Source organism: Pseudoliparis swirei, chromosome 21 (genome assembly GCF_029220125.1).
Source record: "Pseudoliparis swirei isolate HS2019 ecotype Mariana Trench chromosome 21, NWPU_hadal_v1, whole genome shotgun sequence".
Classification (NCBI taxonomy): domain Eukaryota; kingdom Metazoa; phylum Chordata; class Actinopteri; order Perciformes; family Liparidae; genus Pseudoliparis; species Pseudoliparis swirei.
Genome location: NC_079408.1, coordinates 1248265 through 1267318, shown reverse-complemented (window position 1 = coordinate 1267318; position 19054 = coordinate 1248265). Strand labels below are relative to the sequence as shown.

At 49.7% G+C, this 19054-nt stretch overlaps 1 protein-coding gene across 6 annotated transcripts in view; it reads right to left on the bottom strand.

Annotated features, from left to right (window-relative positions):
* Nucleotides 1-2935: 2935 nt before the first annotated feature.
* The window catches only part of LOC130212214 (coronin-2B-like), a 49734-nt gene continuing 33615 nt past the window's right edge, over nt 2936-19054 (bottom strand). The window contains exons 1-16 of one of the 6 annotated variants that reach the window (XM_056443390.1): nt 11622-11786; nt 9793-9820; nt 9106-9306; nt 8857-8973; nt 8547-8696; nt 8015-8215; nt 7826-7942; nt 7073-7177; nt 5933-6029; nt 4828-4943; nt 4621-4711; nt 4377-4537; nt 3927-4064; nt 3515-3623; nt 3312-3380; nt 2936-3234 (exon numbers count right to left, since the gene is read on the bottom strand). In XM_056443390.1, coding sequence (XP_056299365.1) covers nt 3125-3234; nt 3312-3380; nt 3515-3623; nt 3927-4064; nt 4377-4537; nt 4621-4711; nt 4828-4943; nt 5933-6029; nt 7073-7177; nt 7826-7942; nt 8015-8215; nt 8547-8696; nt 8857-8973; nt 9106-9306 — 1782 coding nt within the window. In that variant the 5' untranslated portion in view covers nt 9793-9820; nt 11622-11786 and the 3' untranslated portion in view covers nt 2936-3124. Of the gene's footprint in view, nt 3235-3311; nt 3381-3473; nt 3624-3926; nt 4065-4376; nt 4538-4620; nt 4712-4827; nt 4944-5932; nt 6030-7072; nt 7178-7825; nt 7943-8014; nt 8216-8546; nt 8697-8856; nt 8974-9105; nt 9307-9792; nt 9821-11621; nt 11787-19054 lie in introns of those variants that run through there. The other 5 variants (XM_056443391.1, XM_056443392.1, XM_056443389.1 and 2 more) reach the window with 5 other exon arrangements.

Sequence of the window (19054 nt, the reverse complement as noted above, 5' to 3'; positions counted from 1 at the left end):
ACACTCAGTTCAGGTGACTTGGGGTTTGTTTCATCCCCCGGTCTGATCTGACCGTCACTAGGTTTACTGTACGGTGGAATTAAATATGTTAAAGCGTTTCTTTGGACTCAAACTTCTTCTGCAAACTTTCAGTTACAGCCTCCATTCAACTATCAGAATATTCAGCTCACTCAGGATTTTCCTGCCGTCATTACGATTTTTTAAAAATTTGTATCGTTTTAAAATATTAAGGTTTTTACAAATATTTTAAAAACAATGTAACTTAATGAAGAGAATCTTAAGTCCTATTAAATCTACTTTCAGCCTGAAAGTTAATTTCGGGATATGAATTAGTTGAATATTATTTGCCAACCTCACCCTTCAACTTTACACATCCAGTGTTTGTTAAACCAAACTATCTTTAGTGGTTCTCGTTGATGATAACTGCCTCCTGGCTCTAAATGTTCTTACATATTAGATTAAATCATAATTCAGATGTTCAACTAACATTTGAACAGCGTCGAGGCCTGAGGCGATGACAAACACCTGATGCTGAAGGCGCTGGACATTGTTGGGCTGTGTTGGCTGACACGCCTCTTCAATGTCACATGGGGTCAGGAACATGAGGGTCAGGAACATGGGGGTCAGAAACATGAGGGTCAGGAACATGAGGGTCTGGAACATGAGGGTCAGGAACATGGGGGTCAGGAACATGAGGGTCAGGAACATGAGGGTCAAAACATGAGGGTCAGGAACATGGGGGTCAGGAACATGGGGTCAGGAACATGGGGGTCAGGAACATGGGGGTCAGGAACATGAGGGTCAGGAACATGGGGTCAGGAACATGGGTCAGGAACATGAGGGTCAAAACAGGGGGTCAGGATCATGGGGGTCAGGAACATGGGGGTCAGGAACATGGGGGTCTGGAACATGGGGGTCTGGAACATGGGGGTCAGGAACATGAGGGTCTGGAACATGAGGGTCTGGAACATGAGGGTCTGGAACATGAGGGTCTGGAACATGGGTGTCAGGAACATGGGTGTCAGGAACATGGGGGTCTGGAACATGGGGGTCTGGAACATGAGGTCTGGAACATGAGGGTCAGGAACATGAGGGTCAGAAACATGAGGGTCAGGAACATGGGGGTCTGGAACATGGGGGTCTGGAACATGGGGGTCAGAAACATGAGGGTCTGGAACATGGGGGTCAGGAACATGAGGGTCAGGAACATGAGTCAGGAACATGAGGGTCAGGAACATGGGGGTCAGGATCATGGGGGTCAGGAACATGGGGGTCAGGAACATGGGGGTCTGGAACATGGGGGTCAGAAACATGAGGGTCAGGAACATGAGAGTCAGGAACATGAGGGTCAGGAACATGAGGGTCAGGAACATGAGGGTCAGAAACATGAGGGTCAGGAACATGGGGGTCAGGAACATGGGGGTCTGGAACATGAGGGTCTGGAACATGGGGGTCTGGAACATGAGGGTCTGGAACATGGGGGTCAGGAACATGAGGGTCTGGAACAGGGCCCTTGGACTGGCAGACCACGGTGGTGGTTCCCATTTTCAAAGAGGGGGACCGGAGGTTGTGCTCTAACTCTCGTGGTGTCACACGACTCCGCCTCCCAGCGGAAGCTTATACCCGAGTGCTGAGAGGAGGCTCCAACCGTTGGTCGAACATCGTTTTTTTTATTTGCTTGATTTATTCCCTCAGTGCAGAGGTAAACATGAGTTTATGATCTAAATCTGTTGTTTCAAGTCCTCTTCGATCCAGCGTGATGTTGATGGTGGTTTACATTTTCCCTTCATGAAAGTTATTTGTAACATTTTGGTCTCCTGTATACGTCGACAGTAATCCAGTATTTGAGCCTTCTCTTGTTTTGCAAAACCTGAAACTGAAATGTTATTTGACAAAAGCTCAATTCTCTAAAGCCCGAAGAGGAGGAGCACAAGTCGCTTGAATTACAATCTGCTAAAAGGAGTCTGTGGACTTCACAACACGCTCTGACTGGCCTTCAACCCTATAAGCAGCAGCCTGGTTCTCTCTCTCTCTCTCTCTCTCTCTCATTGGTGGTCATTGTAAAAGCCAACTCCAACAGCATGACGCCACCTTCTGGCTGCATTAACCTTCACACCTACAGTACTGTTCAAAAGTTTGGGGTCACACAGACAATTTGGTGTTTTCCATGAAAACTCACTTATTGATCAAATGAATAACAAAATGAATATAAAATCTAGTCAAGACATTGACAAGGTTATAAATATTTGTTATTGTAAATATTCATGTTGTTCTTCTTGTGGCTCAAATGAAGGCCAGTTTTATAGCTTCTTTCAGCTGCGCTCACATAAATAGGGTTTAATGCATTTCCTACCCCTCCATTAGTCTTCTAAGGTGATAACACAATGTACCATTAGAACACTGGAGATGGGCCTCTACACACTATGTAGAGACTTCATTAAACACCAGAGAATAGTCATTACCACATTAACTATGTAGAGACTTCATTACACACCAGAGAATAGTCACTACCACATTAACTATGTAGTGTTTATGATTCATTTAATGTTATCTTCATTGGAAAAAACCTGTTTTTTTGGTGTAAAATAAGAACATTTCTAAGTGACCCCAACCTTTTGTATCACCTCAGTTGACCAGGCCTCTGTTTCTATCTCGACCCGTCTTCAGATCTCTCCTTTGGGATCTTAACTGCGACAACAATGTTGTAGACGACCTTCTTCTTCAACTTCATGGCTCAGCAGAGCTCCCAGTTTGACCTCCTTTCAGAATGTTCATCCATCCTGAAAGTTATTAAGACTTTTCTTGGTGGAAAAAAAGAAATCCCGGTTTCTAAAGAAATGTGTTGTAAATAAAATCTTTATGAGCTGTTACAAGATGTTTTTACAAATATTTCCTTGAAGTTAACCTGCTCTGGAAAAGTGAGCCATTCAACACAATCATTAATGACAACTTTATTAGGATTATTAATGAATTACCAATTTGTTGGTCGTCGAGAATGTAGCTGAGCTAATGGCTATCCACTAGTTTAATGAAATGAAGCACAAAACAGCTGAAAGGGCAGACACGTGACATTGTTTAGGAAGTCAGCTGAGTTTCCTTCATAGGTTGGAAATGAGTAGTTTGATTAGTCCAGCTTTAAAACGGCATTGTGAGAGCCGATTGGTGGAATCAGAAGGTTGCCCTCATGTTGTTTCTGGTGTTTTGGATATCCAGCTCCAGCTGCGTGATCCTCACCTGCACAACAGAAACAATCATGGTATTAGCGACACGTTTCCATGCTTTGCTTTGTGTGTACGTGTTTGAATACGAACATCTTTGGCATTGAGTTGTTCTCTCAGGCCTCTGATTTTGTCTTGCTGTCTGTAATACGCCTGCAGGAGCTGAAATGAAAGCAACAAGACTTTTGGCATTAAGAGGAGGAAGTCCAACCAAAACATCGACACACTCGGTCTCCTCAGATCTGTGAGCCTCGCCTCGCTCTCGCGTGTAGGCGGCGGCCTCTCTGCAGGCTCACAGCAGTGTGGCGTGCAGCAGTGCGTCTCATCGGGCTGCCACCCACACAGGTCGCTCATGTCTCGGGGGTATTTGGCATCCTGGTAGGCCAACTGCTCCTCAAGGAAGGCCTCGAGAGAAAGGATCAGCGAGTTTATACGTCGGCAGCAAAACAGCTGGACAGAACGTTGAGTTCACTGCAAACAATATATATTATTAGAATGTAATAATTATAATATGCCACAATATAGTCTCTAGAGCGATCACAGAATAACTTTTCTTCAGATGTTCAGGTGCCTGTTTTCAGCCTTGATGGAGTTTTTTGACGACCTTTGAATGCGCCTCAGTTGTCTCTGAGTTCCTGCACAGCAACCCCTCAGTGGGCATCACACAATCCTATTTATATTTGAATCTTTACACTTGTCTAAACCGACCGTGGTTGTCTGCTGTAAAATGTTTGTGTGTGCCCCCCCGGGTTGGAAGTTGAAGTCTCTCGGGGTCTTGTCGAGCTGGTCGTCTTTCGGAGGATCTGCAGTTCGATCCTCGTCTCCTCCGGTCCCTGTCGATGTGTCCTTGGGCAAGAATGGGTGTGAATGCATATTTCGTCCTGATGGATCGTGGTGCCTTGCCTGGTAGCTGCCATCAGTGTACGGACGACATGTAGTCACGAGAAAGGCGCTCGACAAGTTCATTGACAGACGGTCTTTGCTTGCACTGTGCAGTGAACATGTTGTGCTGATCATCGCTAGAAGGTCTTGGCATTAAGAACTCAAAGACACGTCCCTCCGGTCGGACATGAACATGTTTCCCTGTTGCAGTGGCAGATCCTTCAGATTTATGATAATCTAAACAAATAGCTGGCTGTAATTTATCTATTCTCCTACCTCTTCCATAAAGTCCAGTGCGGGCCCGGTCACTGCAACAGCAGCCGGATCCATCTGGAACCTCAAGCCACTCAGCTGCCTCACCAGCCCTTTCTCCGCAGGGGTTTCTGGGTACGGGTTGATGACTCGAGTCCCAGGCCTCAAGGACATCAGGACTGGGCCTGATGGAGATCCGTAACATACGCATGGGTCTATCATGTATGTGTCAGTCATTTTGGCTCAAAGACACGAATGCCTGACTGACTTCTGTTGATCCCCAACAGCCACTCCTGAGCCGTCATGGCCGCCTGGTTTCCAGCTGTCATTGGGAACAGATCCTCTTGGAAAGCATCTGACTGGAAGGACGGGGGGGGGGGGGGGACAACAACAACAACATCAACACAACTACTTTCTGTCTTGATCATCAGTAAATGCTGATGACAATACAAGTGAGGTAAACATGTGTGCTCACCTCTTTGCGTGGTACGATCATTGACAACGGTTCCACCAGGTCTTTGATGGCGATCAGGCGGTAAAACCTGAAAACCTCACAGCTGCTCACGTCCAGGCCGCGCTTTGGCATCACCCCTGAGGTGAAGACACGTGTCAAAGCTCATTCTGAAACGGAGCACGTCACTTCACACATTTCTAAAGCCCGTCCCTCGACGACAGAAACAAGGGGATGGGGATGTGTGGATGCTCGGCTCAATGGATGGATTGAGCTTTTACAACGACACCACGGTTGCTTGACTCCAACGATGAACTTCTAAACATTTTATTTACTGATGTTTTCATGACAAACTATAAGATAATCTCTTACACTTTATGGAGCATACTTCCTATCTTTTTTCAAGCGTCTGTTTTTTAAATTGGAATAAATTGATTTCACTGCAGACTTTTGTAATGCTCCATCTCAAAACCCGATCTTCATATGCAAGTAGCCTGTGCTTATGCTGTGATTTGCTCTGCTTCTACTCAAACTGCACACAGAGATGCCATTTCACCGATGTCATGCAGTCCAATAAGGTTGGGATCATTTCTTTGCTCAACATTACAGGTGCCATTCCATTGGTTGGGAAATTTGGAGAAATCCAAGAGCAGGCAAAAGTGTGAGGAGAAGGGCTGAAGTTGGACAAAAACGTATCTGCGGCATTTAATTTGAGAAGAATCGGAGCAAATCCAAGCACAACCACCACATGCAAGAATGGGCTATTTGAGTATTTAAAAAGGGTTTTGAGCAAAAGCACAACAAATATTTGTATTGTTATTATTACCATTTTTTTATTTGTTATTATCAAATCAAGTCATGCCCTCAATTTGAATGTCCACGCTCTTGTAGTTAAGATTTCCATATCTGTTAACCACAGACCATAATTCATCGTTTAAAACATCCAATAAAACAAACTAGTGACTGAGACTCATTTCAGGGCATTAGGACTCAACCCTGCAGCACTCCACGGGACCGGGGGCTGACGTTGGTATTTTCAGGGCAAATGTAAGTTTAAAGGTGAATGGAACAGTAGTGCATCAAGACACAAACATATTCACACAATTCTCAATGTGTGTGTTGATCTCACCGAGTCCTTTCTGTGGCAGCAGAGACCTGACCTCCGACAGGAAGCTGATGTACGGTTTCTCTCTGCTCAGCTCGTAGTACCGGATGTTCCCGTCACCCTAGATCAGACATTGTAAGGGCACATCAGTTTTGTGACACATTGGGTCGTAGCGTATTTAGGCACCTGAGGATCGGTGACATAAAATGTCTGAGTGCATCAACAACCGAGCTGAAAGGCAAGCAGGAGATATATGGTAAAGTCCCAACAGCAGGAACTTCCTTCAATTAAACAGCTCCAAGACTGAAGCCATTCTAGTTGGCACTCCACATCAGGTCCTTTCATCCTCCATCACCAGCATCACCTTCTCCGGTCAGAACATTTCACTCTCGTCAACTGTCACCAATCTGGGTGTTAAAATGGATCCTCACCTGACCTTTGAGGCCCACATCAAACAAACATGCAAGACCTCCTTCTACCACCTCAGAAATATTGCTAAACTCCGTCCCTCACTCAGCCTATCAGATGCTGAAAAGCTTGTCCATGCCTTTGTCTCCTCCAGGCTGGATTACTGTAACGCACTTCTCATTGGGACTTCTGCCAAGAACATCCAGAAGCTGCAATACATCCAGAACAGTGCTGCTAGGATCCTGATGAGAGTGCGGAAGTATGAGCACATCACGCCCATACTCAAATTATTGCATTGGCTCCCGGTCTCACTCAGGATTGACTACAAAATCACCCTCTTCACCTATCAGTGCATTCATGGAAATGCGCCTCATATATCAAAGAACTTCTCACCCCACAAAACTCCACGAGGAGCCTACGCCTGAAAAGGCAAACCTCCTTCTTCCCCAGGACCAAACTGAAAATTATGGGAGACCGAGCCTTCTGCTCCGCTGCTCCGAGACTGTGGAATGCCCTCCCAAACCAGCTGAGGACACCACAGACTGTGGATGTTTTTAAAAAAGGCCTAAAAACACACCTTTTTAGAATAGCTTTTCACTAGATTTGAACATAGACGTCGCTGCTTTTATTCTGTTTTATCTAAACCATTTTTACTTTGTAGCACTTTGAGTTTTGCCCATGCAAATTAAAAAGTGCATTATAAATATAATCTATTATTATTATTATTATCCCAGACGTGTGTGTCGATGTGTTGACCTTTCCTGCCAAGTAGAGCATGTGTGTGTCGGGGTCGTAGAACGGGAAGAGGACTCCTGCACATCCGTCCAACTCCTCTTCAAACAGGGGCTCAGATAAGTCGTCCTGCACACAGAGAATACCCAAATAATTTATGATTTTTCTGGATTCAAAAACAGAACTCTTCGGTATGAAAGGCGAAGGAAATTTGCCGGACTTGAAAATAGACAAATATTAGACTTTGGTGCTCCTCTTAGAGTTGTGTGTACTGCAGTTTAACCCTTGTGTTGCCTGAGGGTCATTTTGACCCGAATCAATATTACACCCTCCCCCCGCCTTAGGGTTAATTTGACCCCATTCAATGTTTAATGTCGGTGTTCTTTCGGTAGTCAACAAACAAACATAAAGTGCCTCACACTTAAACTTGGAAAACAATATTAATTCTAATAATTTTCTGGAGGTTTTAATTGCTGGCGTCAAATTGAACCCAAAGGGTAAAATATGTTAGTAAATATAAAGGTAACAGGAGGGTGAACCATTGAATCGGGTCAAAATGACCCAAAGGCAACACAAGGGTTAATGAATCACGGAACATAATGCATGTCATTAAATCCTCTTGTGTTGTTCGGGATCTCTCGCGCCCCCTTGAAGTCGGACCGGCGACGCCCCGCCCCCACAATGTCCGATTGGCTCTTCTCACACACGTCCATCTCCACCACCTGCTCTGTAAAAGTCTATTTGAGTGAGGACATGTCTCTCTTCAGGCAGTCTTACGGGGTCCCAGAGGACGATCTGTCTGTGGTTCCATGGCGAGCTGCCGGTGGACAGAAGCATCTTCAACCCTCCAATGAATAACACTTTGCTGGCTCTGTGGCTCTTGCTGCTGGACGCCTGCGAGAACATTGTCACAAGTGATGTTTAGTTTCCTCACCTTCAGACAACATGAACACCTCAAAAACACACCTGCAGGATCCTTCCTGTCCGGGGGTCCAGGACTCGAACCCGTCTGTCTTTGGACGTGACCGCCAGCCGGCTGCCGTCGCTGTTGAAGCTGACGGACAGCAGCAGCGCATCAGACGGGCAGCGGTGGTGGACGGGCATCAGAACCACCCGGACCGGGTACCTGAGCACGGCACCGCCCTGAGACACATCCCACAGGAGGACCTGGGGCAACGAGAGAGGCTGTTTACCGCAGCCTGAAGACACACATCTGGGGTGAGTGACATGATCCAGGGTCCAGTGTTCAGCGGTCAGGTGGCACCCTGGTTCTTTAGATACATGCCGAGTGTCAACAATATTTAAATAATTCACAGGGAAAGGATTAAAAAGTACAAAACAATGACGGTTATGGTTTACGATGTTAAAACAGATATACAAAATATTAATCATGAAATAAACTCTGATACGAAAGAGCTGGTTTGTACGTAACTTTGGGACAAATTAAATGTCAGAGTAACGATTTTGACCGCTCGCCCCGACCAATGAGCATTGTCACCTTGTAGTCGTAGGCGGAGCTTAGCAGCAGGTTCTCAGCTGTCGGATGCCACTCAATAAGTGCCACCCTCCTGGAGTGACCAATCAGAGTGGTCCTGGCCTTGGTGAGGTTCTGCTGGACTCCACAGACCGGGATGTCCCAGATCTTCACCTGCACACAAACAGACAGACGGACACACACACACACACAGACACACAGACAGACAGACACACACACACACACACACACACACACACACACACAGGCTCCGGTGGTGTTTCCTGTCCTGCGGGGACATTTGACCTGCAGCCACGCGGCGGGCGGTGCTCACGGTGCAGTCCTCTGAGCACGAGGCGACGCAGTGGTCGTCAAACGGGTTCCACTTGACGTCCAGGACCCGCCCACTGTGGCCGCACACCCTCGGGTGCTGAGGGTCCACCCGCCCCGTCTGAGAGGACGGACATTGGGACAGAAGGGAGACTGAGAGGGAGTCGGTATGTTCGTGACACTATTCATACATCTTGACTTCCTTCTGTCTCCTTTTGAGTTTCTACCGGCGACGACCACCAGGGGTACGCACATGACGTATGGGCAGGACCAGAAAGGACCCGCCCCCGGCGCACTCCGTCACCACGGCGAGGAAGCGGGGATTGGCCGAGCAGCCGTGGGTGTCGTGGACGCTGCGGGCGATCGGCACGCCGCCGTAGCCGCGCTCCCTGGAGGACGGCTTCCCGAACACGTGGCGGAACTTTGAGCCGCCGAACGGAGAACGCCGCGACATCTGAGGGCGGAGGCCACACTTCACTGCTGTGTGTGTGTGTGTGTGTGTGTGTGTGTGTGTGTGTGTGTGTGTGTGTGTCTGTGTCTGTGTGTGTGTGTGTGTGTGTGTGTGTGTGTGTATATCTGTGTGTATATCTGTGTGTGTGTGTGTGTGTGTGTGTGTGTGTGTGTGTGTGTGTGTGTGTGTGTGTGTGTGTGTGTCAGCCCTTCATAATAGTGTTGAGGAATCTTTTGATCTGGCCTCATCAATAATACAGTCAGCTGTCATTGGCTTTCATAATCTTCATAAATCAATAATTAATCAAATTCTGAACGTCTTAATCATTCACACACCTACACACACCTACACACACACCTACACACCTACACACAAACATACACACAAACACACACACACTAAAGCGTGCAGAACAGTTTCTTTGTGTTATTAAATATTCAACATTTATAAACAAACTCCTGTTGTTATAAATTCCTCCTGACATTTGACCTTTCAGTGGCTAGAAGAGATCAGATGACTGTGGAGAGAGGAGGAGGAAGAGGGGAGGAGAAGATGAGAAGATAGAAGGAGAAGTAGAGACAAGGAGGAGAGAAGAATAGGAATAAAGGAGTCAGTGAGTTATTTACTTGGTTAGTTAGTTAGTTAGTTGCTTAGTTACTTGTTTAGCTAGATAGATAGTTAGTTACTTGATTAGTTGGTTAGTTACTTGATTAGTTGATTAGTTAGTTGGTCAGTTTTTGCATGACTCATTGTTCAACATGTCTCCAGATCTTTGAGACATTTCCTCCTGGAGGTTTCTGTGTTTCTCTCTCAGCTTCATCTTCACTGAGGGACACCAGGCTAACCTGAAGGACCACGAGGTCCCGGAGGACCACGAGGTCCCGGAGGACCACGAGGTCCCAAAGGACCACGAGGTCCCGGAAGAACCACGAGGTCCCAAAGGACCACGAGGTCTCGGAGGACCACGAGGTCCCGGAGGACCACGAGGTCCCGGAGGACCACGAGGTCCCGGAGGACCACGAGGTCCCGTAGGACCACGAGGTCCCGTAGGACCACGAGGTCCCGGAGGACCACGAGGTCCCGGAGGACCACGAGGTCCCGGAGGACCACGAGGTCCCGGAGGACCACGAGGTCCCGTAGGACCACGAGGTCCCGGAGGACCACGAGGTCCCATAGGACCACGAGGTCCCGGAGGACCACGAGGTCCCGGAGGACCACGAGGTCCCGGAGGACCACGAGGTCCCGGAGGACCACGAGGTCCCGGAGGACCACGAGGTCCCGGAGGACCCACGAGGTCCCGGAGGACCACGAGGTCCCATAGGACCACGAGGTCCCGGAGGACCACGAGGTCCCGGAGGACCACGAGGTCCCGTAGGACCACGAGGTCCCGGAAGAACCACGAGGTCCCGTAGGACCACGAGGTCCCGGAGGACCACGAGGTCCCGGAGGACCACGAGGTCCCGGAAGAACCACGAGGTCCCGGAGGACCACGAGGTCCCGGAGGACCACGAGGTCCCGTAGGACCACGAGGTCCCAAAGGACCACGAGGTCCCGGAAGAACCACGAGGTCCCGGAGGACCACGAGGTCCCGGAAGAACCACGAGGTCCCATAGGACCACGAGGTCCCAGAGGACCACGAGGTCCCAAAGGACCACGAGGTCCCGGAAGAACCACGAGGTCCCGTAGGACCACGAGGTCCCGTAGGACCACGAGGTCCCGTAGGACCACGAGGTCCCGGAAGAACCACGAGGTCCCGGAGGACCACGAGGTCCCATAGGACCACGAGGTCCCGGAGGACCACGAGGTCCCAAAGGACCACGAGGTCCCGGAAGAACCACGAGGTCCCGGAGGACCACGAGGTCCCGGAAGAACCACGAGGTCCCGGAGGACCACGAGGTCCCATAGGACCACGAGGTCCCGGAGGACCACGAGGTCCCGGAAGAACCACGAGGTCCCGGAAGAACCACGAGGTCCCGGAGGACCACGAGGTCCCAAAGGACCACGAGGTCCCGGAAGAACCACGAGGTCCCGGAGGACCACGAGGTCCCATAGGACCACGAGGTCCCGGAAGAACCACGAGGTCCCGGAAGAACCACGAGGTCCCGGAGGACCACGAGGTCCCGGAAGAACCACGAGGTCCCGGAGGACCACGAGGTCCCAAAGGACCACGAGGTCCCAAAGGACCACGAGGTCCCGGAAGAACCACGAGGTCCCGGAGGACCACGAGGTCCCGGAAGAACCACGAGGTCCACGAGGACCCGGGTCCCGTTCAGCTTCTTCAGAAAGCTCCCGTCTCATCATGAAAGGAACAGACTCACCGTCTCTGGGCATCAAACCGTCGTCCTCTGGGGAGAGAGCGCTGACCCAAAGTCACATGACCTAAAACAACAAGAGAATCACTCCTGTTCCCGACCAGGAAGAGGACCGCCACCTGCTGCTGGACACCACGTGTGTGTCCGTGTGTGTGTGTGTGTCTGTGTGTGTGTGTGTCTGTGTCTGTGTGTGTGTGTGTGTGTGTGTGTGTGTGTGTCAGTATCAGATGTGGAGGCGTGTTTGTGCGCGTGCAGTCGTGCATAAACACGCCTCCTAATGTGGAAGGGGAGGCGACACGTTACGATAAGACACTCACACACTTACACTTGTTCACACACACACACACACACACCTACACACACTCTAAAGTGTGCACAACAGTTTGTTCGTGTTATTAAATATTCAACAGTTATAAACAGACTTCCTGTTGTTATAAATTCCTCCTGACCTTTGACCTTTCAGTGACTAGAAGAGATCAGGTGACTGGAGAGAGGAGGAGGAAGAGGGGGGGGCAGGAGGAGGAGGAAGAGGAGGAGTAGGAGGAGGAGGAGCAGAGAGGAAGAAGAAGAAGTGTTTTCCTGAATGTGAACATGAATCAAAGGATAACGGTGGCCCCCTTGTGGCGATCAGAGAGTACTGCAGTCCAAACCCTTCTCTGCGTAGCCACATCGTCCGCTGGATGACGACATGCGGCTGAACATCGTCATTGATCACGTTGGGGAGAGGACCAGATGAACGACGGTGGCCCACATGGTCTTGGCATAAGCACACACCGATTCCACATGACCTTGAGTGACCTCCGAGCGGCGTAGTCGGGCGTCACTACCACCGGCGTGGATCACAATCTGCCTGTATCTCTGCTTGTCCTTAGCCAGCAGCTTTAAACTGGACTCCACGTCGCCCCCTCTGGCCCCCGGGGGAACACCACTGGTCCGCTCACGTCGAGCTCCCGATAACCAGAGTGTTCCTCAGTGAGTCGCTGCGTGGGGGGAACCGGTCAGGAACGGGAAGTGGTTGTTGCCCTTCTGTTTCCACTTCCTCACCACTCCGTTCCCCTACAGGCGCTCAGGTTCTCCTGCCTTACGAGTTTGCAGCGATTAGAAACCAGTTCCCTCAACGCCTCTCCCACCACAGCTGGAACAGGATTTTCTAGATCGTATTATTTTACCGGAGTTCTTTAATGGTTCTGAGCAGACCCGTCGGGCCTGTTCCACAGAGCAGGTACAGAGAACACCCGGAGGTGGGGAACCTTGAGGTCAAGGACATTCTGCGGTTGAAGAAAGAGAGGTGACTTCACCTCACCTGAGTTTCTCTCCATCTCCTCCCTCTTAAAGAGAGAGACACACATTAATTAGCAGTGGTTTACTAAAAATGGAAATGGGAATCATGTCTTTGACCGGCTGTGACACACAGTTAATGTCAAATTCACTGACGCAACATAACTCCTCTAACATTGGAGATTATATATTAAAAGAGTTTTAATAGCCGCAGCATTGAGTCTCGTCTCCATTGATGACGTTCTCCATTCACCAAGCTCAACACTCAGTTCTCCATCTCAGGATTAGTCCACCCAGAGTTCAGGCTTAGGCTCAGAGTTTTGTTAAACCTGCTTTCTGAAACAGACACAATGTTCATCTCAACACATTTGATCTGCATCATTCAAAAAGTTGTTTTCTAATCAAAAGAGCAATTCTGCTGTTTTTAAGGTATAATATCAAATTTAATTCATTAGAAATGTGCACACAGAACATTTCCTCATACCAGTTGTAATCGTCAGATGGTGAGAGGGAGGGAGAGAGAGGGAGATAGAGAGAGAGAGAGAGGCTCTGAATGCTGTTGCATTAGCGTTGTGTCTGTGTCGAGCAGCAGCTTCTCATGTCTCTCTCTCTGCTGCTGCTGCTGGTCAGCGCCGTCCAGGCTCCTGATTTCTATGGTACGGTGATGACTTACTACCCCGAGCCGCCGGACGCCTCTGGAGCCATCGCGGTACGTTCAGATCCCTCTGGAGCTATTCACCTGACACGAGTAAATGACCTTTAACTGACATTAGGAAATACAAAGAGAAGTCCTAATTCTGGGATGTGTCTCTTAATAATGTTTCACATATACAGCAACACAGTAAACTGTTTTAAAAACACTTTTCTTTGGTTTTTATGGGTGGAGCCTGGACCACCCGATGCCACCTGAATACAGCTCACAAAAAGGAAGCAACAATTCAGATATTTGATTCAAAAAGGAACATTTAATGGAGTATCTGCACATTTCTAAAACATCAATGGAAACATTTGATCCAACAGATGAATCCATATGTGGCTGATTGTGTGTCTGCTAACGAGAAGTGCCTCATGTCCAATGTCTCTGTCTCTCCAACATGGGCAGCTATGCCTAGGAAAGAGATTTCACGTAATGCGTCCAAAGAGTTTCCATGTCCGCCACTCAATGCACCGGGCGAGAGGGAGGGCCGTGGCTCCTCCTGTGGAACGACAACTTCAACTTGAACCTTTTCTTAAACCCAACTACGTTGTTTTATTTAATCTCAAACCTAAACCCAACGAGGTAGTTTCCTCTGAAGATGGACCTTTATTTTGAAAGGACGATATTCACACAACAAGCAGAAGTTGACTCGTGTTTATGGACCTTTGTGGTAAAACATCTGGTGACCTACGAGCCGCGATGAGGCGTTATCACACATTCAGTCCACAGACCGACTGCCGCGGATACGATCCAACTGATCATTCCCTGACATTAAAGAAGGAGTCATCTTCAACCAATCAGATGAGGACAAGTGAAGAAGCAAAGATGGCCACCCATCTGACCTTTGACCCGGCGTGGCTCCACAGGTGGTCTTCCGCTACAAGCTGAGCTTCCACACCTGCTCCCAGAGCGACAGCTGGGCCTGCGTGGGGCAGAGCTGCAGGACTCAGGCCCCCCCGGAGGAGCAGCTGGTGCAGCAGGAGAGCGGCGGGGAGTGGTGTCAGAAGGAAGGAGTCATGACTCGGACGTTTCTCAGCAGCGACCCGCTGCAGCTGCAGTGAGTAACCATGACGATGCAAAACACAGGGAAACAAACACGTGTCGGCGCTTCAGGACCCGACCACCGAGAGCTCAAGGGCACAACGGCAGAGCAACGTGACCTCTAGACACGGGGTAGAGGTCAAGAGGTCAGAGGTCACAGCTCCATGTCATGGCCCTCAAACACGAGAGGAGTTGTCGTGTCCTCGATGCTCGTGTCCTCGATGCTCGTGTCCTCGATGCTCGTGTCCTCGATGCTCGTGTCCTTGATGCTCGTGTCGTGTCCTTGATGCTCGTGTTGTGTCCTTGATGCTCGTGTCGTGTCCTTGATGCTCGTGTCCTTGATGCTTGTGTCGTGTCCTCGATGCTCGTGTCCTCGATGCTCGTGTCCTCGATGCTCGTGTCCTCGATGCTCGTGTTGTGTCCTCGATGCTCGTGTCCTTGATGCTCGTGTCATGTCCTTGATGCTCGTGTCCTCGATGCTCGTGTCCTTGATGCTCGTGTCGTGTCCTTGATGCTCGTGTTGTGTCCTTGATGCTCGTGTCGTGTCCTTGATGCTCGTGTCCTTGATGCTTGTGTCGTGTCCTTGATGCTCGTGTCCTTGATGCTTGTGTCGTGTCCTCGATGCTCGTGTCCTCGATGCTCGTGTCCTCGATGCTCGTGTCCTTGATGCTCGTGTCGTGTCCTTGATGCTCGTGTCGTGTCCTCGATGCTCGTGTCCTTGATGCTTGTGTCGTGTCCTTGATGCTCGTGTCCTTGATGCTCGTGTCCTTGATGCTCGTGTCCTCGATGCTCGTGTCCTTGATGCTCGTGTCCTTGATGCTTGTGTCGTGTCCTTGATGCTCGTGTCCTTGATGCTTGTGTCGTGTCCTCGATGCTCGTGTCCTCGATGCTCGTGTCCTTGATGCTCGTGTCGTGTCCTCGATGCTCGTGTCGTGTCCTCGATGCTCGTGTCCTTGATGCTTGTGTCGTGTCCTTGATGCTCGTGTCCTTGATGCTCGTGTCCTTGATGCTCGTGTCCTTGATGCTCGTGTCCTCGATGCTCGTGTCCTTGATGCTCGTGTCCTTGATGCTTGTGTCGTGTCCTTGATGCTCGTGTCTTTGATGCTTGTGTCGTGTCCTCGATGCTCGTGTCCTTGATGCTCGTGTCCTTGATGCTCGTGTCCTTGATGCTCGTGTCCTTGATGCTCGTGTCCTCGATGCTCGTGTCCTTGATGCTCGTGTCCTTGATGCTTGTGTCGTGTCCTTGATGCTCGTGTCCTTGATGCTCGTGTCCTTGATGCTTGTGTCGTGTCCTTGATGCTCGTGTCCTTGATGCTCGTGTCCTCGATGCTCGTGTCCTCGATGCTCATGTCCTTGATGCTCGTGTCCTTGATGCTTGTGTCGTGTCCTTGATGCTTGTGTCGTGTCCTTGATGCTCGTTTCATGTCCTTGATGCTCGTGTCCTTGATGCTTGTGTCGTGTCCTTGATGCTCGTGTCGTGTCCTTGATGCTTGTGTCGTGTCCTTGATGCTCGTTTCGTGTCCTTGATGCTCGTGTCCTTGATGCTTGTGTCGTGTCCTCGATGCTCGTGTCCTCGATGCTCGTGTCCTCGATGCTCGTGTCCTCGATGCTCGTGTCCTTGACGCTCGTGTCCTTGATGCTCAGGCTGAGGGGTAACGCCTGGGTCAGCAACATAAACCTCATCAGAGAGTGGAGAGCCGTGGTGGCGGTGGAGCTGAGGACGCGCTCGGACACGGGCCGGGTCAACGCGTCGCCCCAGACCACCGTGCTGCCCGCTCTCAGGTCACTGCACAGCTTCACCTGTTCCACCTCAATGAGTCTCAATGTCGCTGCAACGATGAGGAAAAAAGAGGTACATTTGGTTTATTTTTTATTGTTTCACTCTATTTAAACTTACGTCCAGAAATGTTTCTCTCCCTCAGAGTTCCGTCTAACTGTAAGAGAGATTTCCAGCTGTTGGCCTTCGACCCCGACGGCGACGCGGTCCGATGTCGCTACGGAAACACGCGCGCCGCCGAGTGTTTCCCGTGCACGCCGCCCTCCGTGCTCCGCCTCCAATCGGTGAGTAAAACACACACTGACGGCAACCTCCTCCTCATCTGTGTTTACCAACAACCTCCTCCTCATCTGTGTTTACCAACAACCTCCTCCTCATCTGTGTTTACCGACTGTCGAACAAACACATTGACATATTATTTGTACCATCACACTCTATGTGCACCTCGTCCTCAACACTCAGTTGACCCCTTGTTCCATTTCCAGCCGGTTACATGAAGGAATGTGGAGGATCTTGGTGACGTCTCCCCCTTTTCTCTCTGTTTTCCTTATTCTGTCTGAGCATCCAGGTCCTTGATCCCCCATCTAGAGGCTCACTCCCCCATCTAGAGGCTCACTCCCACAACTAGAGGCTCACTCCCCCAACTAGAGGCTCACTCCCCAACTAGAGGCTCACTCCCCAACTAGAGGCTCACTCCCCCAACTAGAGGTTCACTCCCCCAACTAGAGGCTCACTCCCCAACTAGAGGCTCACTCCCCCAACTAGAGGCTCACGCCCCCAACTAGAGGCTCACTCCCCCAACTAGAGGCTCATGCCCCCAACTAGAGGCTCACTCCCCCAACTAGAGGCTCACGCCCCCAACTAGAGGCTCACTCCCCACTAGAGGCTCACTCCCCCAACTAGAGGCTCACTCCCCAACTAGAGGCTCACGCCCCCCAACTACCACTACTCCAACTTCTGGTAAATAAATAAAAACAGCTCGAAGGCGTACATTTGGTTCCAAATGAAATGTTGGCTATTTCATGAACTGACGGGTAACAGGTTATTTGTTGTTTGTTTTGACCTCGTCTCTCTCTCTCTCTCTCTCTCTCTCTCTCTCTCTCTCTCTGCAGTCCTGCACTCTGTCGTTCCTCCCCAACATTGAGGCAGAAGGTCTGTATGCTGTCCAGCTGGTGATGGAGGACTTTCCTCCGGAGGATATCATCTTGACTCACAACAACGGCTCAAGAACAAAGTTAAAGGCCGACGTGGCCATCAGCAGACTTCCCGTCCAGTTTGCAGTCGTTGGTAAGAGTTCTTCTCCTGGAGACCGGATACAAACCAACATGGCCGCCGGAGGTTTCCTCTGCTAGCTAGCGCTAGTTGCATCATGAACAAGTAGAAAGCAGGCTGTGTAGACATGTAGCATACCTTCAGAAGCTAACCTAGCATACAAGTGCTAACATTAGCTAACGGTGCTTTTAAAGTACTCTGCTAACGTTTCACCGTGACGAGCTCCGGTGAACCTGAAGAACATCTGAACCCACGAGGAGCCGTGCAGCAGAGAGGCGGGGCTTAGCGGAGCCTCAGCTTCTGGTTGGGTGTCTCTAGCATTAAGCTTCATGTGAAGCTTCACTTGGTTCCAATAGATATCGTAGATGTCCAGGTGTAGTGACACTCTTGACCTGCTGGTGGCGATAGAGAAGAAGTCATTCAGGTCCTCAGGATTCATCCTCTGGGCACCATGAATGTCTGTAAAGCGTTTAAAGAGCTGCCGACATATTCTAGTGGGGTAGTTGATGAGGATGGAGTAGTGTTTGTAGAAGGTGGGGTAGTTCTGGATGGAGTAGTGTCTGTAGAAGGTGGGGTAGTTCTGGATGGAGTAGTGTCTGTAGAAGGTGGGGTAGTTCTGGATGGAGTAGTGTCTGTAGAAGGTGGGGTAGTTCTAGATGGAGTAGTGTTTGTAGAAGGTGGGGTAGTTCTGGATGGAGTAGTGTCTGTAGAAGGTGGGGTAGTTCTGGATGGAGTAGTGTTTGTAGAAGGTGGGGTAGTTCTAGATGGAGTAGTGTTTGTAGAAGGTGGGGTAGTTCTGGATGGAGTAGTGTCTGTAGAAGGTGGGGTAGTTCTGGATGGAGTAGTGTCTATAGAAGGTGGGGTAGTTTTGGATGGAGTAGTGTTTGTAGAAGGTGGGGTAGTTCTAGATGGAGTAGTGTTTGTAGAAGGTGGGGTAGTTCCGGATGGAGTAGTGTTTGTAGAAGGTGGGGTAGTTCTGGATGGAGTAGTGTTTGTAGAAGGTGGGGTAGTTCTGGATGGAGTAGTGTTTGTAGAAGGTGGGGTAGTTCTGGATGGAGTAGTGTCTGTAGAAGGTGGGGTAGTTCTGGATGGAGTAGTGTCTGTAGAAGGTGGGGTAGTTCTGGATGGAGTAGTGTTTGTAGAAGGTGGGGTAGTTCTGGATGGAGTAGTGTTTGTAGAAGGTGGGGTAGTTCTAGATGGAGTAGTGTTTGTAGAAGGTGGGGTAGTTCTGGATGGAGTAGTGTTTGTAGAAGGTGGGGTAGTTCTGGATGGAGTAGTGTCTGTAGAAGGTGGGGTAGTTCTGGATGGAGTAGTGTTTGTAGAAGGTGGGGTAGTTCTAGATGGAGTAGTGTTTGTAGAAGGTGGGGTAGTTCT